Genomic DNA, 27,372 nt, shown 5'->3' on the forward strand with positions numbered 1-27,372 from the left:
GAATCAAGAGTATTTTTTCTTGTCGATGTTTTCAAGAGTCTGGACTCTAGATACAATGTGTTTTTTTTTCCAGTGTATAATAAAATAAATCGTTGGCTGAAATTTGGCATCGACTGATGTGACTCGGTTCCTTTCTGCTTAACGCGGTCCAAATTAATCTGGCACTTGGTGCTTGGTCCCGGTAATCAGCTTAGCCTTTTTCGATCGGGCTGGGATTCGCTCCCGAAAAACGGGCCCATTGTTTCGACGCTGCGACGGCAGATGGCGCGGAGGCGCGAGTCTTTCCGGCTTACGACAACCACCCGACTCCGGAATGAATCCAGGGGAGTTGCGAGGTTTATGGTGAGGACCGCAGATTAAACGAGACCCTCGAGGTGGTGGGGTAGTGGGGGGGGGGGGAAGGGGAGGAAATTAAAACTTTTATTGGAGATCAACGTGAACGCGTAGGGTCGGCGACAAATCGAATGCCACAAGTTATGATTTCCCGACTAATCTTGAACCGGCGACATCCGGCATGCACAGCACCAGGCTCGTCGAGAATCTGTCGATCCCTTGGCGTAGAGGGCGTATCTCGATTTCTGCATGGTCCCCAAAAAGCATAAAATTATATATAACACGGGGCTCATGGGGAAATTGAGGCACGCCTTTACGTCAGAAGGGCGACGGATTGGAGTGACTCCGTACGTCGCTCTCATATTCATAGTATCTAAAAACAGGGTGACAAATTTTGCTGGATCTCAAAGTTACCGGACTTTTCACTGACTTTTCAGGGATTTTGGACGTTCCCTTCCCGTTCCCTTTCTTTTCAAAAATATTTGTTCTATGATTTCTCAAAAATATTCCCTTCACCAAAAATTTTAAACGCTGAGCTCTTTCTTAAAACGGATAAGAGTTAAAAGTTTTAGTTAGAAGAGAAAATTTCAGAGTTGTACAAAACCCTGACCTTATATGTTTTGCATTCCCTGAATTCTTCGGGTTTCCCTGAGTGGTTCAGGATTTACCTGACGTTTCAAGAACTTGTTGCCCTGAAATAGATCCTATTAAAATTAAGTTGAATCTGTAATGGAAGTAAGCAAACATCGAGAGATCGAAAAAATTCCGAATAGAAAACCTGAGGTCAAGTTGAGGCCAAGAAAAAGTCCGAACGAGGTAATTAACAGCTCTATTTGACTAAACGAATGTTGGATTCGCATAATTTCAGCTGCATTGCAGAGTTTACAAAACGCATTTTTTCTAAAACAACTACTGACACGTGTCTCTATATGCGTGGTGGATCTATTTTCTGCCGAAAATTCGAGGCGAAACCTGTATGTGTGACCAGATCTGGATCTGGGGGAAAAGACCTTAAGTTACGGGAGAGAATTTTCCATAACTTTTTTCAGACCATAAATTTTTGAGATTTTTGGTCAGACCTGCGCCAAAATTTCCAGATTTTTGTCATTCGTGCATTTGCAAAAAGTTAGAGGTGATTTTCTCTCGGAGGATAAGGTCCCTCATCACAGATCTAGTCACATTCTAGGCAAATAATTGCAGAACACACGGAAATTAATTTTGTAATCAACGTGACTAAAGTAGACACCGGGTATGTGGCAAGCGGGAACATTGAATTAATGAAAAAGTCAAACTTGCATGAATGGTTGCTCCGTTTTAAAAAATTAAAAATTTAAGACTCTATGCCAGAAACATGAAAGCAGGCCAGATTTTTTTTAAGTGTCATATACCTAGAAATGATATTACCAAAATACCGAACTTGACGATTGACTTAATCGCTTTTAAAGCTTTCTACACCCTCCAAAAGTTACCTCTTCGCGCGATGATGTTGTGTTGGTGTGCGTTTAATACGATGTGACACTTTCTGAAGCTGGGGTTATCGGAGGCACTAAAAGAAAGTGTATCCAGTTACTTCACCAAGAGTTACTTGACGGATGCGTAAAACGAGAGCCGGAAATGGAATAGAAATAAAATCGAATATGATTGATGTGCCGGCACGCTAGCTGGCAGTGACTTAAACGACATTTCGAATTTCCGGTATGGACAAACATTAATAATGCTCCGACCCTCTTGATAAAATCTGTGATCGATTTGCTTCTGTCTTCGGGGAACGATGACAAGCGAGCTGTTCTACGGACAAATTACACGCATCCAGAATTCTTATCTAATTTGAAAAATTCAGATCGAGGGTATGTCCATGAAATAACGTCAGGATTTTTTCACGATTATTTTACCCCTCCCTATCAACGTGCCAGATTTCCTGCCACCCTTCTTTGGAGTGGTTTGCTAGGCATTTCTAGAAACCTCCTCTTCTTGACCTCATTTCTGGACAGATGGACAACCCTTAACGAAGGAAACACTTGATTTTCTTGCATTGAGAATGTGTCACTAGGACTGAAACAGTGCGCACCAAACAACTATTTCACACCGATGAGATGAAAGTTCTAAGGAAGATAGCGGGTTTTACACTTTGGGATCGGCAGACCAGCGAGTCCATCAGGGATGCTCTTGGGGTGCGAGATGTAGGCAAGTGGACGTGTGGAGTGTGAGGAGAGAAAAGGATGTGGTCGGTTCATGTTGACCGAATGGATGAAGAGAGAGACTAACGAAAATTTGTATGACCGCACAACCCTTAGGGAAAATGATCACCTGGACGACCGCCTAAGAGATGGGCACAAAGTTGGGTCTCTCAGTGTGTCTACTAAAACAGGCTGGCCAAAAATCAGTACTTTTACAGTACTTTTTCAGTACATTCTCAAAAAATTCAGTACCTCCTTAATAGAAAAATTCAGTACTTTTTCAGAACCTCCAATTGACAAAATTCTAAAAATTTCAAAAAATTTGAAATTGCGCCAAAAATGACAAAAAATTAAAAAAAAATCCGGACCTTTTTGCGGAATTTCCGCACTTTTTCAGTGCTTCCGGTCCGCCCTTAAAAAATCGGTACTATTTCCGGACTTTCGGGAAATTCCGGACTTGTAGACACCCTGTACCTTAATACCGTCCCTCTTCCTGTGCTTACGGGCTGGCGGCCGGCCTGCGGGTAGGTCCACGGAGAGATACATCATAGTGGGCTCAAAAAATGAAAAAGCGCGCTCGGCCGCGGGCGCGGGGACAGCAATGCCATAAATAACACTCCAACTCGAAAGCACCGCGAGCCGTCGTGTCTGGTCGGGAAAATGCCCTCCCCTCCCCCCCCCCCCTTCCGCGGAGGAACTTGTGAATGGAGATGAGCTCTCGAATGGGACACGGATACTCGGCCGGCGGCGGCGGCGGTAATGACCGGAAGTGGGCGTGGCCCGGTAATAACCTCCTAATGGCCGGCCGGCGGGGGCTTAAACGCTCGAAATTTATTGAATGGCCCCGGTAATGAAGTGAGCCGGTGACGAATTCGTCCGGATAATTGAAAATCCAACTTAATCTTATTAGGTTAGGATGCTCATCTCGGCCGCCACCGCGCGGTATTTTAATGAAAATCCCACCCGAAATTGAGGTGAGACCCCCCCCCCCCCCCCCCGCCCTCCGGGCCAATGGAAATAGCGTTCCGTTTTCGAGCTTGGGTATCGTCGTGACGCAATTGAAGTTTATGATTGTTGGTGAAAGATGGGACCTCAGTTCGCGCAGCTACAATATTTTCAGTGCCTATCGTGATTTTTGTATAAGTTGGAAAGAAAACTCAGATTTTCAGATTTTGACAGAAAACTCTCACTTGCACGGAGAAAAAAACCTCGTGCGTGGGACCCGAAGTTTAGGTCATATGGATCTCTGAAGTTTTCGAATTGAGCATCTGAACACATTAGGTATAGCTGACGAGGTTCGGATCACACATCTGAAACTTCAGTTCTTACATCTAAAGTACTTCCGATGTGAGAACCGAAGTTTTTCAGATGTGAAAATGAAAATCGAAGTACTTCAGATGTAAGAACTGAAGTTTTAGATGTGTGATCAAAACCTCAGCAGCTGGACCTAAAGTGTTCAGATGCTCAATCCGAAAACTTCAGAGATCCATAATATGACCTTAACTTCGGGTCCCACGCACGAAGTTTTTTTCTCCGTGTGGGTCCCAAAGGGCTGTCCAATTAGTATGTACGGCATTTTGGCCGATTTTTCACCCCCTCTCTTCTGGTAGGGCGCGTCTAGGACAAACTCTTACTCCCCTTTGAATTACGTGAGACTAAATGTCCCCCGCCCCCTTCCACCAAAATGTATAATGAAATCCCGGAAGAAGCCTGTAAAATAGCTTTAAAAATGTAATTTTACCGAAATATGTTATTTTATTAATATGAGAGGCTTACGTTGAAGACTGAGCCCTCGGCCCTCCTCTCAAGACGCATGCGAGGCAAGCTTTTTGAGTCCACATAATGCCATTTCTTAGGTATTTGTGACTGGAAACAACTCTTTCTTGTTCCTGGATTTTGAATTATTTAAGAATAGGATAAAAGTTTTAAAGCTCAAGAAAGCAAACACCCTCGCAAAAGTCGCAGAGGAAAAAGGGGGAGCAGTCTTTGATATAATGATTGAGAAAATTTATGACGTGCGGCACTTTCTGAAGTAATATGGTTGATTTCGGGTGATGCATGATTAATGTCCTAGTAAAAGCGCTCCGATTCTGTTTCCATGAACTAATTCAAGCAGTAGAGCGACTTATAGATAATATATTCCAAGTGCGAATTGTTGAACGCGTCCATTTCTACTGGAAAAAGACATACTTTGAAAAATCTCATCAATAGCCACCGAACCATACTTGGAACTCATCACTTCAAAGAACATGGTTACAGTATTTTTTAAAGTTACACGGAAAAAACTAAATTGCTGATTTAACAATTCAATTGCTAAAAAAAGTGACTGAAATATTTCAACGCAGATTTCACAACAAAAAAAAATGCTTCTTTAACCAGTATTGTATAATGCTAATTTAACCAGGGGAGTGATTAAAGTAGCATTTTTTTGTTCTAAAATCTACATTGAAACATTGCAATCGCTTTTTTTAGCAATTGCATTGTTAAATCAGCAATTTAATTTTTTCCGTGTAGGTATGACGAAAGAATAGATTTACAAAAATGACATCAACAGGTTCAAATCATCTCGAGGTTGAAAAAAGTTCGCACTAAAATTCGTGATTCTTGATCCACTCACTCGTCCGTCAACCAGGTCTGAAAATTAAGTGACGCTTTCTTCAAACTACTTTGTTAAATTTGTACAAACCGTGAAAATACGATACGTTTTTGGTTAAACTTGGCAGCCAGATAAGCGTGCCCTTCCGGTTAGAGGCAAAGCGCCGCCGGCCGCTTAGTCCACCAAACACGCAGCTTATTAGACCCCGCCGGGGCCTCGGAAATTCGGGTGCCGCCTCGGCGTCCAAAAAGCTTACCTCGGATTAGAGATAAGTAGGAGCTTTGTCAAACTTGTCTCTATATTTATCGGATACAAACGTGCTCTTACATTAAGAGGATACCGGGCGCGGGATTGGATTTGAATTCACGTTGGTCGTCCGGTCGGCCCGCTGAGCACGTTATACGGGGTCTATACTGCCGTGCTAAGGAAAAACGCCGTATGAACCTTCAGGCGTTGCCAAATTTCCTTGGATAAAACGCGAATTTCCTGGTAAATTTATGAATATTTTCCTCCCAATTTTTCAGATAATTTAGTCTGTAATTTTACCTAGAGATTCTGAAAATTTCAAGGAAAAATATTCACATCTTTCCTAAAAAATAAACACTTTATCGAAGGAAATTTGGCAACTCTCGAATGTTCATACGGCGTTCTTCTTTAGCACGGCAATATACTGCCGTGATAGGGAAGAGAGCAGTAAGTGCATTTCTGTATGAGCCGTGGTTAGCGCATTATTACTCTATATAAAGCTGCTGTTCCCACTCACTCTGCCCCCCCTAGATAAAAATTGGCCGAAGCGATTTCCTTTAAAATTGGTACACGCTTAGATATTGTAATGAGGAGTTGATTAAAATTATTCCCATTCAAATCCGCTGCCTCGGATGCCCGCAAGAGCGAAAAGTTATTTCTCCATATAGTATTACATTGGAGATACGCGGTTGTTTACGCGCATCGCGCCGAACAGGTTCAATCCTGTTGCGTGACGTCACTGCCTTACAGACGAAATATAAGGTTTTAGGAGGTATTTTTCAACGGATTTTCGTGAAAATCGGAATTCGGGGGTACTTTTCGACGGGAAACTCGAATTTTTGGTCAGATTTTCAAAATTTCAAAATCCAAGATGGCGGCCGTGGCCTAAAATGCTAAGTCGGCTCCTGTTATATCGATTTTCGTGAAACTCGGTATCCAGGGGTATTTTTCGACGAGAAACTCGAATTTTTGGTCAGATTTTCAAAATTTCCAAATCCAAAAGATGGCGGCCGTGGCCTAAAATGCTAAGTCGGCTCCTGTTATATCGATTTTCGTGAAACTCGGTATCCAGGGGTATTTTTTGACGAGAAACTCGAATTTTTGGTCAGATTTTCAAAATTTCCAAATCCAAGATGGCGGCCGTGGCCTAAAATGCTAAGTCGGCTCCTGTTATATCGATTTTCGTGAAACTCGGTATCCAGGGGTATTTTTCGACGAGAAACTCGAATTTTTGGTTAGATTTTCAAAATTTCAAAATCCAAGATGGCGGCCGTGGCCTAAAATGCTATATCGCTTCCTGATATCGATCGATTTTTATGAAATTCGGTATTAGGAGGTGTATTTCGACGGAAAACTCGCATGTTTGGTCAGATTTTCAACATTTCCAAATCCAAGATGGCGGCCCTGCACGAAGACGCGGTCCGGACTCCTAGAACATCAATTTCTGCAAAAATTGGTGAAAAAGAAGATTAAGACATAGATGTTGTCTCCTCATTAATGCTAAAAACCGTGCGGGGCGGTGGCGACTCGCGGAGCGAGTCGCAAGTTCGTCGCGAAGCGTAGAACTGGGGTCCAGGGGCACTCCCCGGCTAGACGTGTCAGCTCGCAAAGCGAGCTAATCACGACTAGTCTATACTATAAGCTCCGAGACCTCCTAATTTTGCGAAACTGGTGACGCTTAGTTCCAGCGTTCTACCGGGCCGATTTTCATGATTTTTGCGGCTATCGACGGGCAATTGCCTCTAGATAAGCCAACTCTTTTCAGATTTTCAAAATATGGCCCAGGTTTTTTTATATTACGTGGTAAAGTTGCGAATTCTCCCATTTAAACAATGTAAATTTATACTTTTTGTCATAGTTCGTTTGAGCGTTCTACCGGGCCGATTTCCATGATTTTTGCGTAAATTGACAGGTAATAGGCCCTAGATGAGCCCGCTGCAATCAGATTTTGGAAAAAGGACCCAGGTTTTTTTAAAATCACGTTATAAAAGTGAGTGAGTTTACAGAATGCTCCGGTACTGCTACCGCTATGCGCGGGAGGATGCGCAATGGTCGAGGAGGTTGCGCAGTAGCTGGGTAGCCTGCGCATCAGCTCTACACTTATCTACACAAGATTCGCACGGCCGTTCTCACGTGGAGCGGTGGCCGAGTCGTCTAGGACATCGATTACGTCCACTTTGAACTCGGTGTGGGTTCGATCCCTGACCCCCGATATCTTAACTATAACCTGACTATCATAGTTCATTGTTTTACTGCAATATTTCATCAAGCAGTCATTCCAAAACGAGTCCTTTTAATTTTAAGGTAATTTTAAGTAAAGTTTAAAATTAAAGTATGCCCCATATCGTAATTTTTTAGGAAAAAAATAAAACTAACACTGACAGGAGGGTAAAAATAGGGCCGCGAAGCGGCCCATTGATGGCGCGGAGCGCCTTCAGGGGGTTGGGCCGCGTAGCGGCCAGGGGGCGTAGCCCCCTAGTACTTTTATGTGTCTCGAGGTTCATCCCAGCATGCACTTACTGTTCTCTTCGCTATCACGGGAGTGTAAAACTAGGAGGCTCTACTTCACGTTCGCTGTGCAGCGGGAGTTACCCGCCGGAATCTCAAAATCCAATTTTTGAGATGCGGCTTGACAAAACTCACTGTACTGCGAAGTTTGGCTTCGTGAACTAAGATCCCATTTTCCTTGGACGGCCACGAATGGAGCACTAAGCAGGGTCAAAAATCAGCCTGATAAATTCGACAAATACAGGACACCCTTCTATATATGGGCGGATCCAAGGGGGAGCGTAGGTAAAACGTACCAGAAATTAACATTTTCGACTGACGTCCTTTAGGGCGCTTGAGAGGGCGCTAAAAATGTTTTTAAAATTTTTCCAAAAGACATTCCTCATTTGCACACCTCATAGCACGTTTTGAGACCTGGGGAGCTTAACTTTTCTCAAATTTCAAAAATAAGGGACACCCTAACGTACGCCCTCCTCCCCTACGTTCGCCCGAAAAAAGGGAGGTAGAAAAAGGGAGGAAATAGAAAAGGATGGTACGGAGTAAAGAAGAAGGAAGGGACGTTGATATTTGGTGATTATTTATGACAAATTTACTTGAACTGCATATTAGGTGCTTTAAACTTCCTAAAATTCTCCGAGGGAAGCCCTCCGGTCATCTCCCCCCCCCCCCTCCCCCCGAAATGTTTGGATCCGTCTTCGTCTCAACCCCATCTGCAAAGTTAGTGGAGGTTTCAAGACCGTCGGATTTGGATTCCTTGGGCTTACTTGCCTTTCACCGGATCCCTACGCCAATTTAGCTACATACTTATTCGAAGGAGAGCCCGTCTCGTCCCCCAATTAAAAGGTCAGTATTTCGGTCAGGGATGGGCTGATTAAGAGCTTCTTGGTATTGATGTCGGTCAAAATTCTTCGTGCTTCCTAATTCTGATGAAATAAAGAAAGTCCTGCTTTTCATAGGAAGGATCCCCCTCATTTTATCCCCTAAAGAGGCCAAGGAGAAGGGGTCTTCGAGATTATGAAATTCGGATTCCTTGAGGTCAATTCCGGTGGAGAATGATGAGAAAAAATGAAAAGGTCCCGGAGTGAAATTCCCTGACTTTTCAGGGTAAGGCCAAAGTCCCTGACTTTTCCAGGTTTTTACTTCCTTTTCAAGAGGTGTCACCCTGCTTCAGCACCGCGGAGCAGGGTGAGCGTTGGATCGTGTTCAAGGGCTTGAAGCTCGAAAGCTCCCTCGCTCTCGATTGCACCGAAAACTAACAAAAGCTTCGTGGAAAATCTCGCGGATGAGTCGACGGTTGCGCCGTCTCGAGTCAATAAAATCAGTGGCGTGGCGTGAATTGCGATGTATCGATTGTTATGCCATTTGAACCTATGGTAAAGAATCGATTGTTAAGGTGTTCGCTGCGGACACCCTGTTTATCGATTATTTTCCATAGGTTTAAATGACAGATCAATCGATAAATAGCAAAGCACGCGACGCCACGCCACTGAATAAAATCCATCCCGATTCCGGGAGTCGGGGATTGAGTGCCTTATTGAAACGCCTCTCATCAGTCCCCATTTCAGAGGGAGCTTTGGGCTGGGCATGGGAAAGCACTTCAGGAAGCCGGAAGCTGTGGTTGGATTAAAACCTGTAGCCGATACCGGAGGCGACTTTTGAGCCGGCCATCCGGCCAATTGATTATTTCCACCCCTCAAGTTGGACGTAGATCGCTCAGTGGCCTTTCAAGTGTTACGTGAGGTATTTTAGCAGCTTTCGATCTCGCCTCCCGCTGCTTGTATGGCACCCGTAAGACAGCCCCTTACCCCCTTCTTACGTAAAATTGGCTTGACCCTCTGCCCCCTTAATTTTCCAGAAAGTAACTGAGAAAGCCTCATAAATAGATGGAAAAAATGTATCTATACTATAAGCTCCGAGACCTCCTAATTTTGCGAAACTGGTGACGCTTAGTTCCAGCGTTCTACCGGGCCGATTTTCATGATTTTTGCGGCTATCGACGGGCAATTGCCTCTAGATAAGCCAACTCTTTTCAGATTTTCAAAATATGGCCCAGGTTTTTTTATATTACGTGGTAAAGTTGCGAATTCTCCCATTTAAACAATGTAAATTTATACTTTTTGTCATAGTTCGTTTGAGCGTTCTACCGGGCCGATTTCCATGATTTTTGCGTAAATTGACAGGTAATAGGCCCTAGATGAGCCCGCTGCAATCAGATTTTGGAAAAAGGACCCAGGTTTTTTTAAAATCACGTTATAAAAGTGAGTGAGTTTACAGAATGCTCCGGTACTGCTACCGCTATGCGCGGGAGGATGCGCAATGGTCGAGGAGGTTGCGCAGTAGCTGGGTAGCCTGCGCATCAGCTCTACACTTATCTACACAAGATTCGCACGGCCGTTCTCACGTGGAGCGGTGGCCGAGTCGTCTAGGACATCGATTACGTCCACTTTGAACTCGGTGTGGGTTCGATCCCTGACCCCGATATCTTAACTATAACCTGACTATCATAGTTCATTGTTTTACTGCAATATTTCATCAAGCAGTCATTCCAAAACGAGTCCTTTTAATTTTAAGGTAATTTTAAGTAAAGTTTAAAATTAAAGTATGCCCCATATCGTAATTTTTTAGGAAAAAAATAAAACTAACACTGACAGGAGGGTAAAAATAGGGCCGCGAAGCGGCCCATTGATGGCGCGGAGCGCCTTCAGGGGGTTGGGCCGCGTAGCGGCCAGGGGGCGTAGCCCCTAGTACTTTTATGTGTCTCGAGGTTCATCCCAGCATGCACTTACTGTTCTCTTCGCTATCACGGGAGTGTAAAACTAGGAGGCTCTACTTCACGTTCGCTGTGCAGCGGGAGTTACCCGCCGGAATCTCAAAATCCAATTTTTGAGATGCGGCTTGACAAAACTCACTGTACTGCGAAGTTTGGCTTCGTGAACTAAGATCCCATTTTCCTTGGACGGCCACGAATGGAGCACTAAGCAGGGTCAAAAATCAGCCTGATAAATTCGACAAATACAGGACACCCTTCTATATATGGGCGGATCCAAGGGGGAGCGTAGGTAAAACGTACCAGAAATTAACATTTTCGACTGACGTCCTTTAGGGCGCTTGAGAGGGCGCTAAAAATGTTTTTAAAATTTTTCCAAAAGACATTCCTCATTTGCACACCTCATAGCACGTTTTGAGACCTGGGGAGCTTAACTTTTCTCAAATTTCAAAAATAAGGGACACCCTAACGTACGCCCTCCTCCCCTACGTTCGCCCGAAAAAAGGGAGGTAGAAAAAGGGAGGAAATAGAAAAGGATGGTACGGAGTAAAGAAGAAGGAAGGGACGTTGATATTTGGTGATTATTTATGACAAATTTACTTGAACTGCATATTAGGTGCTTTAAACTTCCTAAAATTCTCCGAGGGAAGCCCTCCGGTCATCTCCCCCCCCCCCCTCCCCCCGAAATGTTTGGATCCGTCTTCGTCTCAACCCCATCTGCAAAGTTAGTGGAGGTTTCAAGACCGTCGGATTTGGATTCCTTGGGCTTACTTGCCTTTCACCGGATCCCTACGCCAATTTAGCTACATACTTATTCGAAGGAGAGCCCGTCTCGTCCCCCAATTAAAAGGTCAGTATTTCGGTCAGGGATGGGCTGATTAAGAGCTTCTTGGTATTGATGTCGGTCAAAATTCTTCGTGCTTCCTAATTCTGATGAAATAAAGAAAGTCCTGCTTTTCATAGGAAGGATCCCCCTCATTTTATCCCCTAAAGAGGCCAAGGAGAAGGGGTCTTCGAGATTATGAAATTCGGATTCCTTGAGGTCAATTCCGGTAGAGAATGATGAGAAAAAATGAAAAGGTCCCGGAGTGAAATTCCCTGACTTTTCAGGGTAAGGCCAAAGTCCCTGACTTTTCCAGGTTTTTACTTCCTTTTCAAGAGGTGTCACCCTGCTTCAGCACCGCGGAGCAGGGTGAGCGTTGGATCGTGTTCAAGGGCTTGAAGCTCGAAAGCTCCCTCGCTCTCGATTGCACCGAAAACTAACAAAAGCTTCGTGGAAAATCTCGCGGATGAGTCGACGGTTGCGCCGTCTCGAGTCAATAAAATCAGTGGCGTGGCGTGAATTGCGATGTATCGATTGTTATGCCATTTGAACCTATGGTAAAGAATCGATTGTTAAGGTGTTCGCTGCGGACACCCTGTTTATCGATTCTTTTCCGTAGGTTTAAATGACAGATCAATCGATAAATAGCAAAGCACGCGACGCCACGCCACTGAATAAAATCCATCCCGATTCCGGGAGTCGGGGATTGAGTGCCTTATTGAAACGCCTCTCATCAGTCCCCATTTCAGAGGGAGCTTTGGGCTGGGCATGGGAAAGCACTTCAGGAAGCCGGAAGCTATGGTTGGATTAAAACCTGTAGCCGATACCAGAGGCGACTTTTGAGCCGGCCATCCGGCCAATTGATTATTTCCACCCCTCAAGTTGGACGTAGATCGCTCAGTGGCCTTTCAAGTGTTACGTGAGGTATTTTAGCAGCTTTCGATCTCGCCTCCCGCTGCTTGTATGGCACCCGTAAGACAGCCCCTTACCCCCTTCTTACGTAAAATTGGCTTGACCCTCTGCCCCCTTAATTTTCCAGAAAGTAACTGAGAAAGCCTCATAAATAGATGGAAAAAATGTATTGGAAAATAGTTTTTGTTTAATAAAGTGAGAGGTTTAAGCTGTGGAATTAAAACTAGCTTAGAATTCATGGTCAATCCAATTTTTTACGGGAAGCTTCTATCATACTACGTAACCAAACTTTTTTTCTCCGTGTAATGATTTGGATTGCATTTTGCGATAGAGCAACATTCTTTCTGTCTCGTCCATAGAAATACCTATGTACATAGGGAAACTAATGGCATAGATGTTGATTTTAAAATGATTGGGCCAGAAATAGGAGTTCCTTATTGTAAGATACGGTATTTTGCTACATTTTAATGGAATTCCTTCTTTCTCAGAAAATTGCTAAAAAGACTTGGGAGGGGGGGGGGGGGGTTGATGGTAATATTACCGAACAAATTTTCCGTGAGTTGGACGTCCGAAGCAGATGCTCGGACATGTCGAAAAGTGAAGGGGAAATACAAAATGCCATAGCAGCAAGACTTTAACATTGTTGTAGATTACAAAAGCGGTTTGAAGCGGATAAATGCGGTTGCTTGGCTGATTACAGCCATGAAGCCCGAGTTATCAAAAACTATAACGAGGAACATTTTTTAGAAGCGAAAAATTTTTAATCGGCTGCATCGAACGCTTGTCAGAACGTCAAAGAAAGTGTAAAGTAGCTTGTAACGTCAAAAAAGTGGAACCCTTCTCCTCCTCTGTAAAGTTCTTTATGCATTTATTCGAACACTCGTCGGTAATTGCACAGCAATTTTTTGTTTTTGAAAATCTGATAACACGATGCTTCTCCTCATAAAATAATTGCCAACATATCTTTGTAGCATTTCTAGAAAATTGCGCGGCAATTTTTTTCTGATAATCTGGTAACAATAAGGGCTCTTCTTACATTATAAATTACTGACATAGTCGTATCGAAAAAAATTACCTCGTGTTGTTTCGCTGTTGTTTCGTAGAAGCCTGTTGATGGCGGCGGCCAAATTATTAAAAAACTTGCATTTCAACATTTTCTTACCTGCAAACAAAGTAAAAATTCGACGTAAGTTTTAAGCAGTACGTTGAAAACTCAATAATATATATAAAATAAGAAAATGGGTACATTGATAAGTACTTAATTAATACACGACTAGCTCGAAAGATTTGTATCCACACTGCCCGCTGATCTGGATCGAAGGAAATGATTTCATAAACGCGACATTCTAGCAACGGGAAAATCTTTGGAAAATCACACTTCAGTTTGAATTATGAGTACACGTTTTTTAGCCGATTAGAATTATTTTCTTATTTTGAAATGACAGCTTAATATTCACCGGACACTCTAATCACTGATTTTGGCAAATTTCAAAGTGAACTAATCTCTGGCGGCAAGTGCCGCACATTAAAGCTATTGAGGTTTCTCGAGAATTCCGGTGGAAAAATTTCGTTAAGTTGAAATTTTGCAAAATAGAAGAGAGAAAATAATTCGGCAAAAATTAATCATAAAATGAAATGTTAAAAAAAGGCGAGGCAATATGAAGAAAAAAGAAAAAAAAAAATAAATGGGAGAAAATGGACCCCCTTTCAAACACTGCAAAGTTACATTATTATTCTTCAATTGAAAATCGTCGACGCGCAACATTTCTAGCAATTCTCTTGAAAGAAGGGACCAACAATGCAACCATTCTTACTTACATGTCAGGATTGACTGATGCCATTATTAATTGTTTTAAAAAACACCGAGATGACTGTCCTAATCGCGATGTACTTCAGTCATCATTCGTCATTTTCACCCGGTCTTTCCAAGCTATTATACCTGCACAACATTTTGCACATTAGTTTTGCAACTCTATGCAACCGGACTTCAAGAAGAAAGTTTTACACGTTTGTTTCATGATTTTTGTAAAGAAGTTGCGTGGCTTCTAAGGGAAACATGCATGCTCAACGGATGCTATACTTAAAATCGTATTGGGTTTCGCGTAACAATCACAACTACTGCACCACCGCGTAGAGCAGTCCTATTTTGATTATAAGTTACGATTGTTACAATGGGCGGAGTTTATTTAACTGAATTTATGAGCATAACTCGGCAACGCTGCCGTTAACATTTTAATGCGCAAAAATCGGACCAGGCTCAGAGGAAATTACAGAGCTTGTCAAGGAACGTCTAACATCACGTTTCTCGACTACTCAAGAAAACATTTTTTGGAGACACGTTCCCTCATACATGCCTGATGTTAATGGTAATGTTAGACACGTTAAAAACATAAGTTTTTTCTTCTTGAGTGCAAGGTAGCAGCTAGCACACTTGCAAGTGCATGTAGTGAAATCAAGGACCTTTGTTGGGCCTGCGGACTGATTATTGAAATTGATAGACAAAGAGGATATAGATAGGGAATATGGAGCGATCTTATTGGTTGCAACTGGTGGTTCTTACAGACTGAGAGGGAAAATGATGGACTAACTGTCCGGTCTCTTATCGGTTGGTGTTACTTACCTCCTATGTCCATTGCAACCATCCGCTTCCACCAATAGGATCTCATCATATCCCTTTTTTCTTCTTTGTCTGTAGCTTTGTCCATCAATTTCAATAATCGGCCCGCTGGTGCGGATAGGTAACTGAACTAACTGCTCGGCAAAGAGGAGAGTATTGCCAGGATTTGAAGGCGCTCCAAGCCGAGGTAGTGATATTGAAGTTGTCAATCGACGAAACTTGCGAACTATCACAATTTGACGAGTTAATACGTATGCCGCTTGCAAATTTCCGGCGATTGCTGGCTGCCTACAATGGGCATGAACGAAAACCGAATCAAGTATGCCGATTCATCAGAGCAAAATCCTTCGGGTCGCCTCTCGCGAGGGCAGGAATGCCAACTTGACACCGGCGCAGCGATGGAATTTTCACGGCGACCCGACTCGGAAAAGCGATCCGGGTGCTTGAAATGCCGGAGAGGCCCTCGATTGCTATCCCGCGAGGAAAATCCGAGCCGCTTTCCACGGATCCGAGGCAGAGTCGTCAACTTGGCAGCCCTGAATTCCAGATTGTTCCGACCAACATTCGGATTCATAAAGCCGGGACGTTAAGGTTGAATACCCGGATCTGGGCGTGGGCGGCGAAATTCGTGCGACGTCACGTAGTGAGCGCGCGAGTACGAGGAATTCTTTCCGTTCCGACTTCTTCGCATCACGTCGTGAGATCTCGGAAAAATCAGTTCAAAATTGGAAATTCAAAAAGTTTTGAACAAGGGGGAGAAGTAGCTATGTTTTGTGGGGGCACAGAAGGACACCTCCTTGAGCGGGGTCTGGATTAAGACACCCCGTCGAGGGGAGTCGGGGGGGGGGGGGATCCCCAAAAATGTTTGTAAATTGAGACGTCTGAAAAGAAATTTTATGCTGTTCTTACCGGAAAATTAATTGAAGTACAATTTAGAAGAATGAAACGCATTTATTTAGAAAAATCTTTTGTACCTATTTTATGGAAGAGGCCAAGTTGATTTTTAGAAGAATTCCGAAACTGATCGTGTGCGGAGCCCCCCCCCCCCCCCCCTGAAAAAAAGCAGCCTCTTTGCTGTATGATACTGCCATGCTCATGAAAAACTTGGCAAGAGCGTTCGATCGCGACTTAAATTTTTCTGGCAAAATATTATTTTCTAGAAAACATAAGATCATTTTTCCTTGAAAATTTCAGAAATTTTAAATGAAACTGTTAGTACAATTTTCGGGAAAAAATCGAAGACATCAATATGCCTAAATCCGCGAGAAATGTGGGTTTCAGCAGCGTAAATGGCAGCATTCGGGTGTAACAACGGAGTTTTTCTTAAGCAGCAGGCTGATCATTGAAATTGATGGTCAAAACTTAGAAAAAGAATACAAAAGTCAAATTCGAGCGATCCTATTGGTTGAAACGAGTGGTTGTATTGCAAACTAAGGGGGCAGTAATGGACTAACTTTCATCACTTTAGTTAGGGTTTGGTCTATTACCGCCTCTATCCATCGAAACGCCCCGCTTCCTCCAATAGGATCGCTCCATTTTCTCTGTGTCTATCGCTTTGTAAATCAACTCCAATAATCATCCCGCTGGGTAGAATACCAGTAGCCACTCAGACAGACTGGGTGCAAATACAAGACGATCTGCGATTTACATAGTTTATGGAGCGTAGATCCACGGCCTCAGACCCGTCGAGAAAAGCGTCGACGCAGCGTTGCCGAATGTGAACGTGAAAACTCTAGTTTCCACGCCGAATCGGCTCGATTTGACAACGCTGCGAGGGAGGCCACGGTCAGTCCACCAGAGATCCGCCACCGACGCGACGCTGGCTGTGGGAAGACGTCTGGGAACGGAAAAGCTCAGCTCCGAGGAAATGACCGTAATTAGTGAAAATGGCGGCTCCGCTTGCCCAATTGAAAATTTCTCCCCGGTGGTTTTGAACAATGGATGCCGTGGATGGGACCATAAAATATAATAAGCGCGGGTGCACTGAGTTCTTGCGGCTGATTGTGAGTCTTAATTGCCTTTGGAAAGCGGATTGGTTCAGTTATATCATTGTGATATTTCCTCCGATTTCGAAATTCTTAATTTCTACTCTAACTTTTCGAAGTTTTCGAAAAACGTTTCCTGATATGTATTCCCCAAAACTTAATCTGCAACTCGTAAACTATTGAATCAGTTTGCTGGTAAAAGAGCGAGGTTCCACAATTTCACCGAACTTTATAGGAAGGGCAAAAAAAAATGAATCTCTCGTCAGCCAGGAAGATTAAATATTTTTTGGAAGGCAATATGAGACTGACGCCAGACGTGGGATTCTGCGGGCTAGTTATTGGAATTGCGATAGACAAAGAACACAAAGGGCAAATGGAGCGCTCCTCTTGGTGGAAACAATTGGTTGCAATGGACAAAAGAGCTATATGAGTAACAGACTAACTCACTGCAATCCACGAGAGATCCGATAGTTATTAGTCTATCATTTTACTCCTCCTATAGCATCAACCCGCTTCCACCAATAAAGGATTGCTCAATTTTTCCCTTGTCTTGTATGTCTTTCGCTTTGTCTATCAATTTCAATAATCAGCCCGCTGAACACGGACAGGGTGCTTGCTAGAGGGACCGGAAAGAACGTCAATAATCCGACATAAATAAATCCTAGCACCTGATTTCGTCAGTTCTCTGACGTAAGGATGTAACTGCATTATAACGTGAGCCCTGGGCAGCATCGAGTTAAATGGACGATCGAGCTTATTTGAAATGCAGTTACGACTTTACGGCCGCAGAGCGACGCTATGTGACATAAAAAGGCCGGGAGCAGATTACCGGTGGGTTTGGAGTATCGGAAATCGGTGGGATTGGAGATTGCAATAAGCCTCGTTGCTAGGGAGGGTAGGGCGTGAGAGGGGGGGGGGGATGAGGGGTAAATTTGGTGGAGGAGAAATCCGCGTAGACAACATGACACCACGTATACGTATTACTGGATTGTTGGCTTATTCCATGCAGGGTGTTTCGATTATTGACTTTATCGGCGAGACTTTTGCGCCAGGGTGTCTAGTAAAACAGGATGACCAAAAATCAGTACTTTTACAGTACTTTTTCGGTATATTCCCAAGAAATTCAACACCTCCTCAATAGAAAAATTCAGTACTTTTTCAGTACTTCCATTGGACGCAATTCGAAAAATTTGAAAATTCGAATTTCTCGCTCAAATTGCGACAAAAATGACACAAATTCCGAACCTTCTTGCCGAATTTCCGCACTTTTTCAGTACTTCCGGACCGCCCGTAAAAAATCAGTATTATTGCCGGACTTTCCGAAATTTCCGGACTTTCCGGACTTTGTAGACACCCTGACAAATAATAATTTTTCGTGGAAAAAAGTCGCTCCTCAGATTCCCAATGTCGGTCGGGCTTGAACATTTTTGGGGTGCTGATACGCTCCTTCATATGAGTTTTTCAAGTATTGGGGTAGGGTGGGGGGGCTGGGTCGCCTGTCAGAATCTTTGGGATGCTGAGACCTAGCTCCCCTAGCCAGACCGCTTCTGGGTGCCCTTTGCAAATGTAAATAGCCAAGCCACCAGACTTAGTCCCCCAAGGGTTATTTCTTGCCCACAGCCCCCCCCCCCCCCCCCCGTGTAGGGCGCGAGCGGCGGGCCACGCCATTCCGGCGTTTTTCCACCAGTCCGGCCGAATCACAATGTCAATCCCATGGGACCTACTACTAGGGATTGGAGCTATTTAAAAGAAAGACTATGAATGTGCCCCAAGTCCACTCTTACAAAACTTCATTTTGTACTTGCTGCTCCATTCGGTCACACGGCAGTGCCGAGCGCCTCTCTCATACCTACATATTAAGATCCTCCCGCCGGTTTTTTCTGCGTTGCAATATCCGGAAAGCACCCCGCCCCCCGGCCCTCCATCCCTCTCGCGGGGCAATTTCGGACCCGTCGTCGGGAGGCAGCAATTATTCGGATTCGACACTTTTGAACCCTCGTTTGTGCCCCATCATTCGGGCTCTTTTCGGCGAAGCGGCTGAGGTCATCCCGCTCCACCCAGAGGGACGTAACCTCACTTCCGAGATGAGCCTCCTCGTCCGCAAGAATCCCTGCTCCCAGGGACCCACGCGGGGATCCGCTCGCGCGTCTCCGCGAGTTTCTGTTGTTGGTTTTCCCCTTTTTTAATTTCTTTTCTCGTCGGCTAAATTGGGTGCCGTGTCGTGGCTCGTTTCGTGGTCGCGTCGCCGGGAACGAAGTGTTGAAAGCCGGAAATTAGAGGTGAGGACTACCTCTCCAGTCGGGATCCCCGGGACCGCGCGAGGCGTCCCCCGGCCTGGGTTTTCGGCGCCCGCCACGCACCCGTCCCCAACATTGCTGTCGGATGCTGCTGAGGAATCAGGAATTCTCCCCGTTTAGACCCGCGTGAATAATTCACAACTTATCGCACAACTTGACAACCCGGGCCAGGAAAGATGATGGAAAACCGCAGTAATCAAGGCCCTCGCTTCCGCTGGACCTCTTAATAGATTCAACCCCCCCCCCCCCTCCCCACGGTCTTTGGACGCGGATCCTCGTTTCGAGAAGCTGCGTAAACGCCAAAGACATTGGTAAACGCGTTAGTACGACAAAGTGGGAAAAGTATGGATTTGAATGAAGTCGTTTAGCTCAAAAAAAAAAAAAAAAAAAAAAAATTCAAAATTTCAAAAATGCTTCCTGTTGCAGAGTATGGTCTTTGGATCTGGACGTTTCGTTTATTTTTTTAGCCGAAGTTTAGTTTGATTTAGCTTCTTACACAGGGTGAGAAGTTCGCGGAGAGCGAGTGAGTTTTGTCGAACTCCGAATAGGCAGGGAATTTTGCAGTGGAATCTTGAATTTTTTTTCTTTGCACTTAAAATTTGGTAAGGAAAGAATTTCATGAGAAATCGTGCCCCCCCCCCTCCAAAAAAAAAAAAAAAAAAAAAAAAAAAACTTCAGGGAATTTGATGTTCGAAATCCCAGAGAAGTCGGGGGGTTTTGAATTACAAGAACATTTTTTAACTCGTCACACGGTGTGACTTTTTTCGAGGGCAATATTTGTTATGGAATAATACTTGTGCGTTATACGATTGAAGAATGGAAATTCGAAGCCACCTAAACCTCCCTTGATCACAGTGGAAATCATGAGCGTTTTCCCAAGGAGAGGAGATGCTCAAGGAACGACCATGAAAACTACCCTGAGTCCTCCGTTTTTTTAAAAATTTTGGATTTTCGATAATTTTTGAAAATACTTTTATTAATGGTTGGAGTTGTAAAAGAATCAACGAATTTTACCTTTGGCTATAAGAAAGACATTTTAAACCATTCACATCATTTTGGGCAAGACAGCCATGTTCAACCCTATCGAATTGTTCTTGTTCGAAAATTTCACTGAATTTTCTTTGTGCTACGGATAAAATTCTGCAAAATTTTCAAGCAAATTCAATCGACAAAAAAAATAAAATGACGGCGGAAATTTTGAAACATCACAGGACGCTCGTGATACTTTGGCCGGAAGGTGTGAAGCCGGTGAAGGCCAATATGTCCCTGTTCATTTCATTCATTTCTCCGAGCGTAAAGTTGTCGAACTTTCTCACCGGCATCGGAGTGAGACGTGAAAGGACCCGATGGTAAATAGTGTCTTCACTGTGGGCGAGTCGGCTTCAAATTGCCCACTCACATCTGTCGCGGTTGCCCCTTGGCGCGTATAATTTACGTCCAACACGTTGCACGTTGCACATCCCGGATTCCCGAATCCCGGGTGCTGAGCCCATGCATATTTGTATTTATAAGTTCATAGGTCGCGACCGGGAACCCGCCCGACGTCGACAGCCGCAGCCGGCCGGCTAGACGTACTTGACGTTCACCCTCGCGAACAACAGCCTGTCTCGACGTCATCCTCGCAAGTAACCTTCATACGTCAACGTCATGCACAACGAGGCTCATCGGAAAGGATACCTGGACTAAATAAGGAGCCACTGTCTCCGGCTCATCCATGAAAGCACCCATCTGCATGGGGAAATGAATGGCACTTTGCAGGAAGAACTCTGCTGAAGGAACGCCTGGATGAAATGGACCGCGTTAAGCAGAAAGGAACCAAGCCACATCAGCTGATGCCAACTTTAATTGGGCAATTTCGCAATTTCATTTTTCACATGAAAACTGTTGTGCGGATTTTCGTGCAAATTTTTTTCGTGTGAATTTTCTCCACAGTAGGAGGCAAAATCCTTAAAATTTTCAAAGAAATCCGCACAAACGTTCTCTCGTAAGAAATGAAATTGCCCAGTTAAAATTGGCAATAGCTTGGTTCCTTTCTGTTAAACGCGGTCCAAATTGTCTGTAGACACCATGGTCCGAAATCGAAAGTCGGAACCTACTATTCCATTGTTGAATCCTTATTGAAAGATCTTAAGGATTACCATAATTTTTCATCATCAAATTCCCTGACTTTCCCTGAATATTTTTACTTTTCCCTGATTCCAGAATTTTCGGATTCTCTGACTTTTCCTGACACTCTAATAAAACTTTCACTTTTTTTTTCTCCTTAAAACAGTCATTTCCGCTAAACGCATACCGCAAAATTTCCTGACTTTTTCTGGGAATTCCCCGACTTTTCCTGGGATTTCCCTGACTATTCCTTGAAATTCCCTGACTTTTCCCGGTTGCTACAAATTCCCTGGATTTCTCCGACTAGTTTTGCTTATTTCCCTGCTTCCAAAATTTTCGGCGTTCCTGACTTTTCCATGGACATTAAACACTGTGAACCTTACACTTTGATTTTTTTTCTCGTTAAAATGACCCTCACTCCCGCTAAACGCACATCGCAAAATTTCCTGACTTTCCCCAGCATTGGCGGATCCAGCAAATTGGCAACATTGTCTTTTTTCCAATTTCCTACGGAAATATGTCGATTCTTAGAGGGGCCAGGTACTCCGACAAGAATCGATTATTTGGCATAAGTTTAAATGGAGGAAATCCAGCGTTGTCAAATTGCTGGATCCGCCTCTGTTTCCCGGTCACTGCAAATTCCCTGACTTTCCCGGTTTTCCGGGACGCCAGCAACCCTAGATCTTTAACTCAAGATCCCTATCAAACAGTATAAGTAAATCGATAAGTATATCGATAAGTATAAGTCGATAAGTATATCGATAAGTATAAGTCGATAAGTATATCGATCATGTCAATCGAAAAAACGACTCGACGGGCGCGGCGACGAACGACTCTCCAAAGGTCGAGGGCAAAAAACGAAAATTAGTGTGCCTCGATCGGGATCGGATGCGGGAGTCGGCCTGAAACAAGAAGGCGTTATTAAGTTAAACTGGAGGTGGGGAGCCGGGGTGGAAGGGGCCTATCAACACTCGGGTAAATTCGTCGCCCCTCTGACGTAAGGGCCTATCTTAATTTTCACGTGAGCCCTGTTTCCCGTAGAACTCTTCGTTTCCCAAAGCTCATGTGGTAATAGAGATACGCCCTTTCGTCAGAGGAGCGACGAATTGCCCCGCTTGCCTGCTTCGGAGCCGGAGCGCAGAGCCACGAGTCAAATAACAAATTCGAAAATGAGCCGCTTCCGGTCAAAAACACGGTCCAGATCTGCCGCCCTAAGAACGCCGTATGAGCCTCCCGGCGTTGCCAAATATCCTCCGATAAGATGAGAACTTTCTGTGAAAATTGAAAAAGTTTTTCCTCCATTTTTCAAGTGAATCTTTTTTACGATTTGATCTGAAGTACCTGACAATGAAGATGTTGCATGTGTAAGGAATTTGCAATTTGACTATTGATTCTTAGGTAAAAGTTAGCGAGAAACACGATGGTGCCACTGGTTTTCTCTGAAATCAACTCCCAAGCTCAAAAAAAGCTCTCAAGTTGAGGCCAAAATGGAGGAGATATCCCACCCTACCCTAAGAGTCCACCTCTACATCAAGACAAACTCTCCATGCAAAGATGGGGAACAAATACATTGACAGGGCTTCCACTTTATTTGGGGACTCTAAAACTGAAAACACGGCAACCCTATGCTAATGTATTCGCTCCCTATCTTTGCATGGAGAGTTTGCTTTGATGTAGAGGTGGACTCTCAGGGTAGGGTGGGATATCCCCTCCGTTTTGGCCTCAACTTGAGAGCTTTTTTTGAGCTTGGGAGTTGATTTCAGAGAAAACCAGTGGCACTATCGTGTTTCTCGCGAACTTTTACATAAGAATCAACAGTCAAATCGCAAATTCCTCACACATGCGACATCTCCATTTCGGGGGGAAATATTCATCCGCTCGCTCAAAAATCAATATTTCATCGAGGGAAATTAGACAACGTCTTAATGTTCATAAGACGTTCTTCCTTAACGCGGCAGAGATGTAATGGGATCGAGAGACACGCCGCGCCGCGACAGTGACGCTCTTCGGTCTCCACTGAGGGTCATCATGCTGATTGCTGATGGACTCCCGAGTCCCTGATTACGTGGTCATCACCTGCTGCCACGACCCCCCCCCCCCCCCCTGGTCAGCCTTCCGCAAAATCTCAAACATAACAAACAGTAAGAGACACCGCAGTCAGACGTTGGCAATTATATTCACGATCAGGGACGGGAAAATTTAAATCTGGGGAGAGGAGCACAAAATTTTCAGGCCTCGTTGAAAATCCTTCTCCGTCCCTAAATCAATAAGTTTGTCCACGCCTAAAAAAGTTTCTGCTCCCCTAAAAAAGTTTCTTCACCCCTGAAAAAGTTTTCCCGCCCCTCGAAAATTCGTTTCTCTCCCAACGAAAATCGCTCTTCCCCGAGAGAAATCACTTCTCCCCCCCTCTGAAAATAGGTTTTTCGTACAAACGGCGTTCCATTCAATGACCCCCTCTCATTTGAAGTCGTCGACATCTTTCTGGATCCTGAGGGTCCCCACGGGATCTGGTGTCCACACTCTTTCCATAAAGTTTTTTTTTTCTTTTTCTTTTACTATTTATTTTACTTCTTTTGAAAGTAAGACGGACAGATTGACGACAGCAAAAGCGATCCCGACTCACCGGTGAGGCCTTTCATGGTGACCGAAGGCGGACGAAAGGAAGACATCAGCTTTGACTATTTATCAATGTCCGAGGCCGACAGAATGCATCCTTTCCTCGGTTCCCTTTTCTTGATTAGTCTCCCCTGTCCCCCGTCCAGCGACCTGCGACCACTCTTGCCGCGGCTCATGGATTCCTCTTGTAAATTAGCCTGTTAGACGTATATCAACTTTGTAAGTGCACCGATTGTGAGTGAAGCACCGACGCGACATTAGCGCTTCCCCCCAACACCCACTCTTTCATGACGCCTTTCTTCGCTCTTCCTACTCGTTCTCGCCGTTGAGGACTTGGCCGTTTTCCCACGATGAGAAATTACTGAAAGAAGTATACGGTCCTCCTCGGAGGGGGTATGATGCTGAAAATTTCAAAATAAGACCGTTTAGGAGAAATGAAAACCTTAGTCCGGGAAGAATAATCTTTAGAAGGGGGATTTTATGGAAAGGGGTCGAGAAATTGGCTTCTGAGTCTGTCTTTCCATGGACAGTCACAAATATTTTCCTGGTCAGAAAGTCTCCTGTTTTTTTTTAGGAATAAAAAAACCGGATTATACATATGTGGAGTATCCGAAAGTGGGGTCTGAAAATCTTCTGTCCAAATTCAGGTTGAAACAGAGCCGGATCTAGAAATTTGGCAACACTGGATTTCCTCCATTTAAATCTACGTTAAATAATCGATTTTTGTACGAGCACCTGACCCTTCCAATAATCGATACATTTCCATAGGTGTAAATGGAGAAAAGACAATGTTGCCAATTTGCTGGATCCGCCAAGGGGTTGAAACTACCCTTGAAGAATAAAATTGGTGCGCAGGTTCAGCTTTCGACAGGAGACACACCGAGTAGAAAAAATTCAAGGTTCTCTTTCCTCTCACTGACCACTTTTCGGGACTATTCTTCCGAGAGCATTTTTTTGGTGAAAAATGTAGGAGAAAACGAGACAAACAATCGACTTCGTTAACCGACCTTATGCTCTCGTTTACCCCCTTATCTGTCCGTTGAAGAGTAAAGAAAGGAGCACACCCCTCGGATCCACCACAAGAGGAGTTGAACCTTCGGCAGCTGTAAGAAGTCGAGTTATAACGTTCGAAACTTACAGATCACAGCCAAAAATAACAAAATCCGCTCTTCCATAAGTACGCGCGCTTCGTAAAATTGTAATCGTCCCTCAAGCGCCGACCCAGGTCGAGATGAGAGCGATAAGAACCAAGATGATAAAAGTGATCAGGGGCTTGGGTTTTTTACGGCTCGCGGCGATCACACGGGGCTAGGATCTTTCGAGAGGTCCCCTTCCCCCACCCCTCCCTACAACCAGAGCTGCTCAGCGAGCCGTGACGGAATAATGAATGAACTGACAATCCTTCCTTTTCTGCATCTTACGTTCTGCGTAGTAACTCCGGAAACCCCTTTTTCGGATTCCATTCATGAGAAATAGGATCTACGATCCACGGTCAGTGAGCAAAATCTATGAATGAAAACGGCGCGGGGGACGGCGGGGACGGGGATGGAAGGGGGAAGGTCACGACTGGGTGTGATGAAGCAACTCCGACTGGAACCAGAGAGCGAGGAGCGACTGTGAAACGCCTCGACTCTCGAGTTGCGTTACCCCCTGTTTCCCCATTTCCCGACTGATTCAATTAGTTTCAATTTTTCGGGAGGGCGGAGGCCCGCACCCCCCCCCCCCCCCCCCCCCGCGGGGCCTGCCGCAAGCAATCAGCGTGAGAACCACCGTAGCGTACCGACGCCGACCAGGTCGCGCTGGTCCTCCTCGCGAAGCTCTTTTTGATGAAAAACGTCGTATGAGCACTTGAATGTTGCCTGATTTTTCCCGATGAAATATTTATTTCCTATACAATTTCTTTTGGAGACTACAGACAAAATTTCGAAGAAAATCTAGAAAAAAATTTTGGAGAAAAAAATTCGGAATTAATTACGAACGTTAATTTCTCCTTAATTAGATAATTTTGGAAGTTTTCGATACGTTCGACGCGTTCTTCTTAAATTTCATATGCGAATCATGTCTTTCGGATGTCTAATTTTTGCCATTTTTGTGCTTCATTTTTGTCAAATGACACATTTAGTGCAACCCCACAGGAATATACATTCATTTACGAAATTGTTCAGTTAAGACGACTACAATTGTACTCCTTAATACTGGAGCTGGAATTTTGTGACAAACTAGAGGCTACTCACAACGCAACGCCCACTGATAAGGAAACAGGAAAAATGCGTCAAAAAACACAATCACTGATTTTTATGAGTTGTAGGAGAGGAATTTTAGATGTCCTGATAAATTAACGGCAATACTTTCCTTATGGTATTGATAATTAAAGTCAATGGTCTTGTAGCTGAGTGAAGGGTCGAGGATTCGATGGGATGTTCCCCATCCGATCGGAAACTCGATACGAGTAAATCTCACTTGCAGCCGGTTCCAGCACAGCTTAATAATTATTAAGGGGTGACATCCACCTCGAATCCGAATTCGCTTTACAATTTGTCGCACTCGAGGCCGAAGGCACCTAACTACATCTCCACGTTTCAGTACTTCTACTCACAAATTGCATTTTCACGGGGGAACCGTTGGGTACTTTTAGGCGGATCAGGGTGTCTACTAACAGGCTGGCCAAAACTCAGTACCTACTTTAACAGTACTTTTTCAGTACATTCCCAAGAAATTTAGTACCTCTTCAACAGAAAAATTCAGTACTTTATCAGTACCTCTATTTCAGGATATTCGAAAAATTTCAAAAAATTGAATTTCTCGCTCAAATTGCGACAAAAATGACCAAAAGTGAGTGAAATGCCGGACCTTCTTGCGGAATTTTTGCACTTTTTCAGTACTTCCGGACCGCCCTTAAAAAATCAGTACTATTTCCGGACTTTCCGGACTTGTAGACGCCCTGCTCCATTTAAACCTGTGCTAAACAATCGATTCTTGTAGGAGCTGGAGCACCTGCATGGCCCCTCCGAAAATCGATTATTTATGTATACATTAACTTAAAAGGAGGGAAAACAATGTTGCCAAGTTACTGAATTTGCCAATGCTGAAAATCCTACTAATCCTCTTACCGATCAAACGCAGAAATTAGCAAAATACTGGACGGGAATGGCAGTCATATTCTTGAAGGTAAAAAAATTATTTGGTTTATATGGGACCTGAATATGGTAATCGAAATTTAAAGCACTAACAGCTATTACAACAACAACAGTAGAAACACGGAAGATACAAAGGAAGAAACGAAGAGCGAACATCCATGCCACTCCACGGTGACAAGATCTGAGACCATCAAATCTTGCCACCGTGGCCGGGATTCGAACCCGGGACATCTAGGTCTGTGATCAGTTGCG

General features: G+C 44.2%; 1 protein-coding gene across 3 annotated transcripts in view; it reads right to left on the reverse strand.

Moving 5' to 3' along the window:
* The window catches only part of Hecw (Hecw ubiquitin protein ligase), a 192,247-nt gene that overhangs the window by 146,672 nt on the left and 18,203 nt on the right, over positions 1-27,372 (reverse strand). Inside the window, exons 1-2 of one of the 3 annotated variants that reach the window (XM_019061228.2) lie at positions 14,181-14,431; positions 13,438-13,524 (exon numbers count right to left, since the gene is read on the reverse strand). The exons of 1 other annotated variant lie outside the window; for it this stretch is intronic. In XM_019061228.2, coding sequence (XP_018916773.2) covers positions 13,438-13,516 — 79 coding nt within the window. In that variant the 5' untranslated portion in view covers positions 13,517-13,524; positions 14,181-14,431. Of the gene's footprint in view, positions 1-13,437; positions 13,525-14,180; positions 14,432-27,372 lie in introns of those variants that run through there. One more of the 3 variants, XM_019061232.2, reaches the window with a different exon arrangement.

This window comes from Bemisia tabaci, chromosome 3 (genome assembly GCF_918797505.1).
Source record: "Bemisia tabaci chromosome 3, PGI_BMITA_v3".
NCBI classification, from domain to species: domain Eukaryota; kingdom Metazoa; phylum Arthropoda; class Insecta; order Hemiptera; family Aleyrodidae; genus Bemisia; species Bemisia tabaci.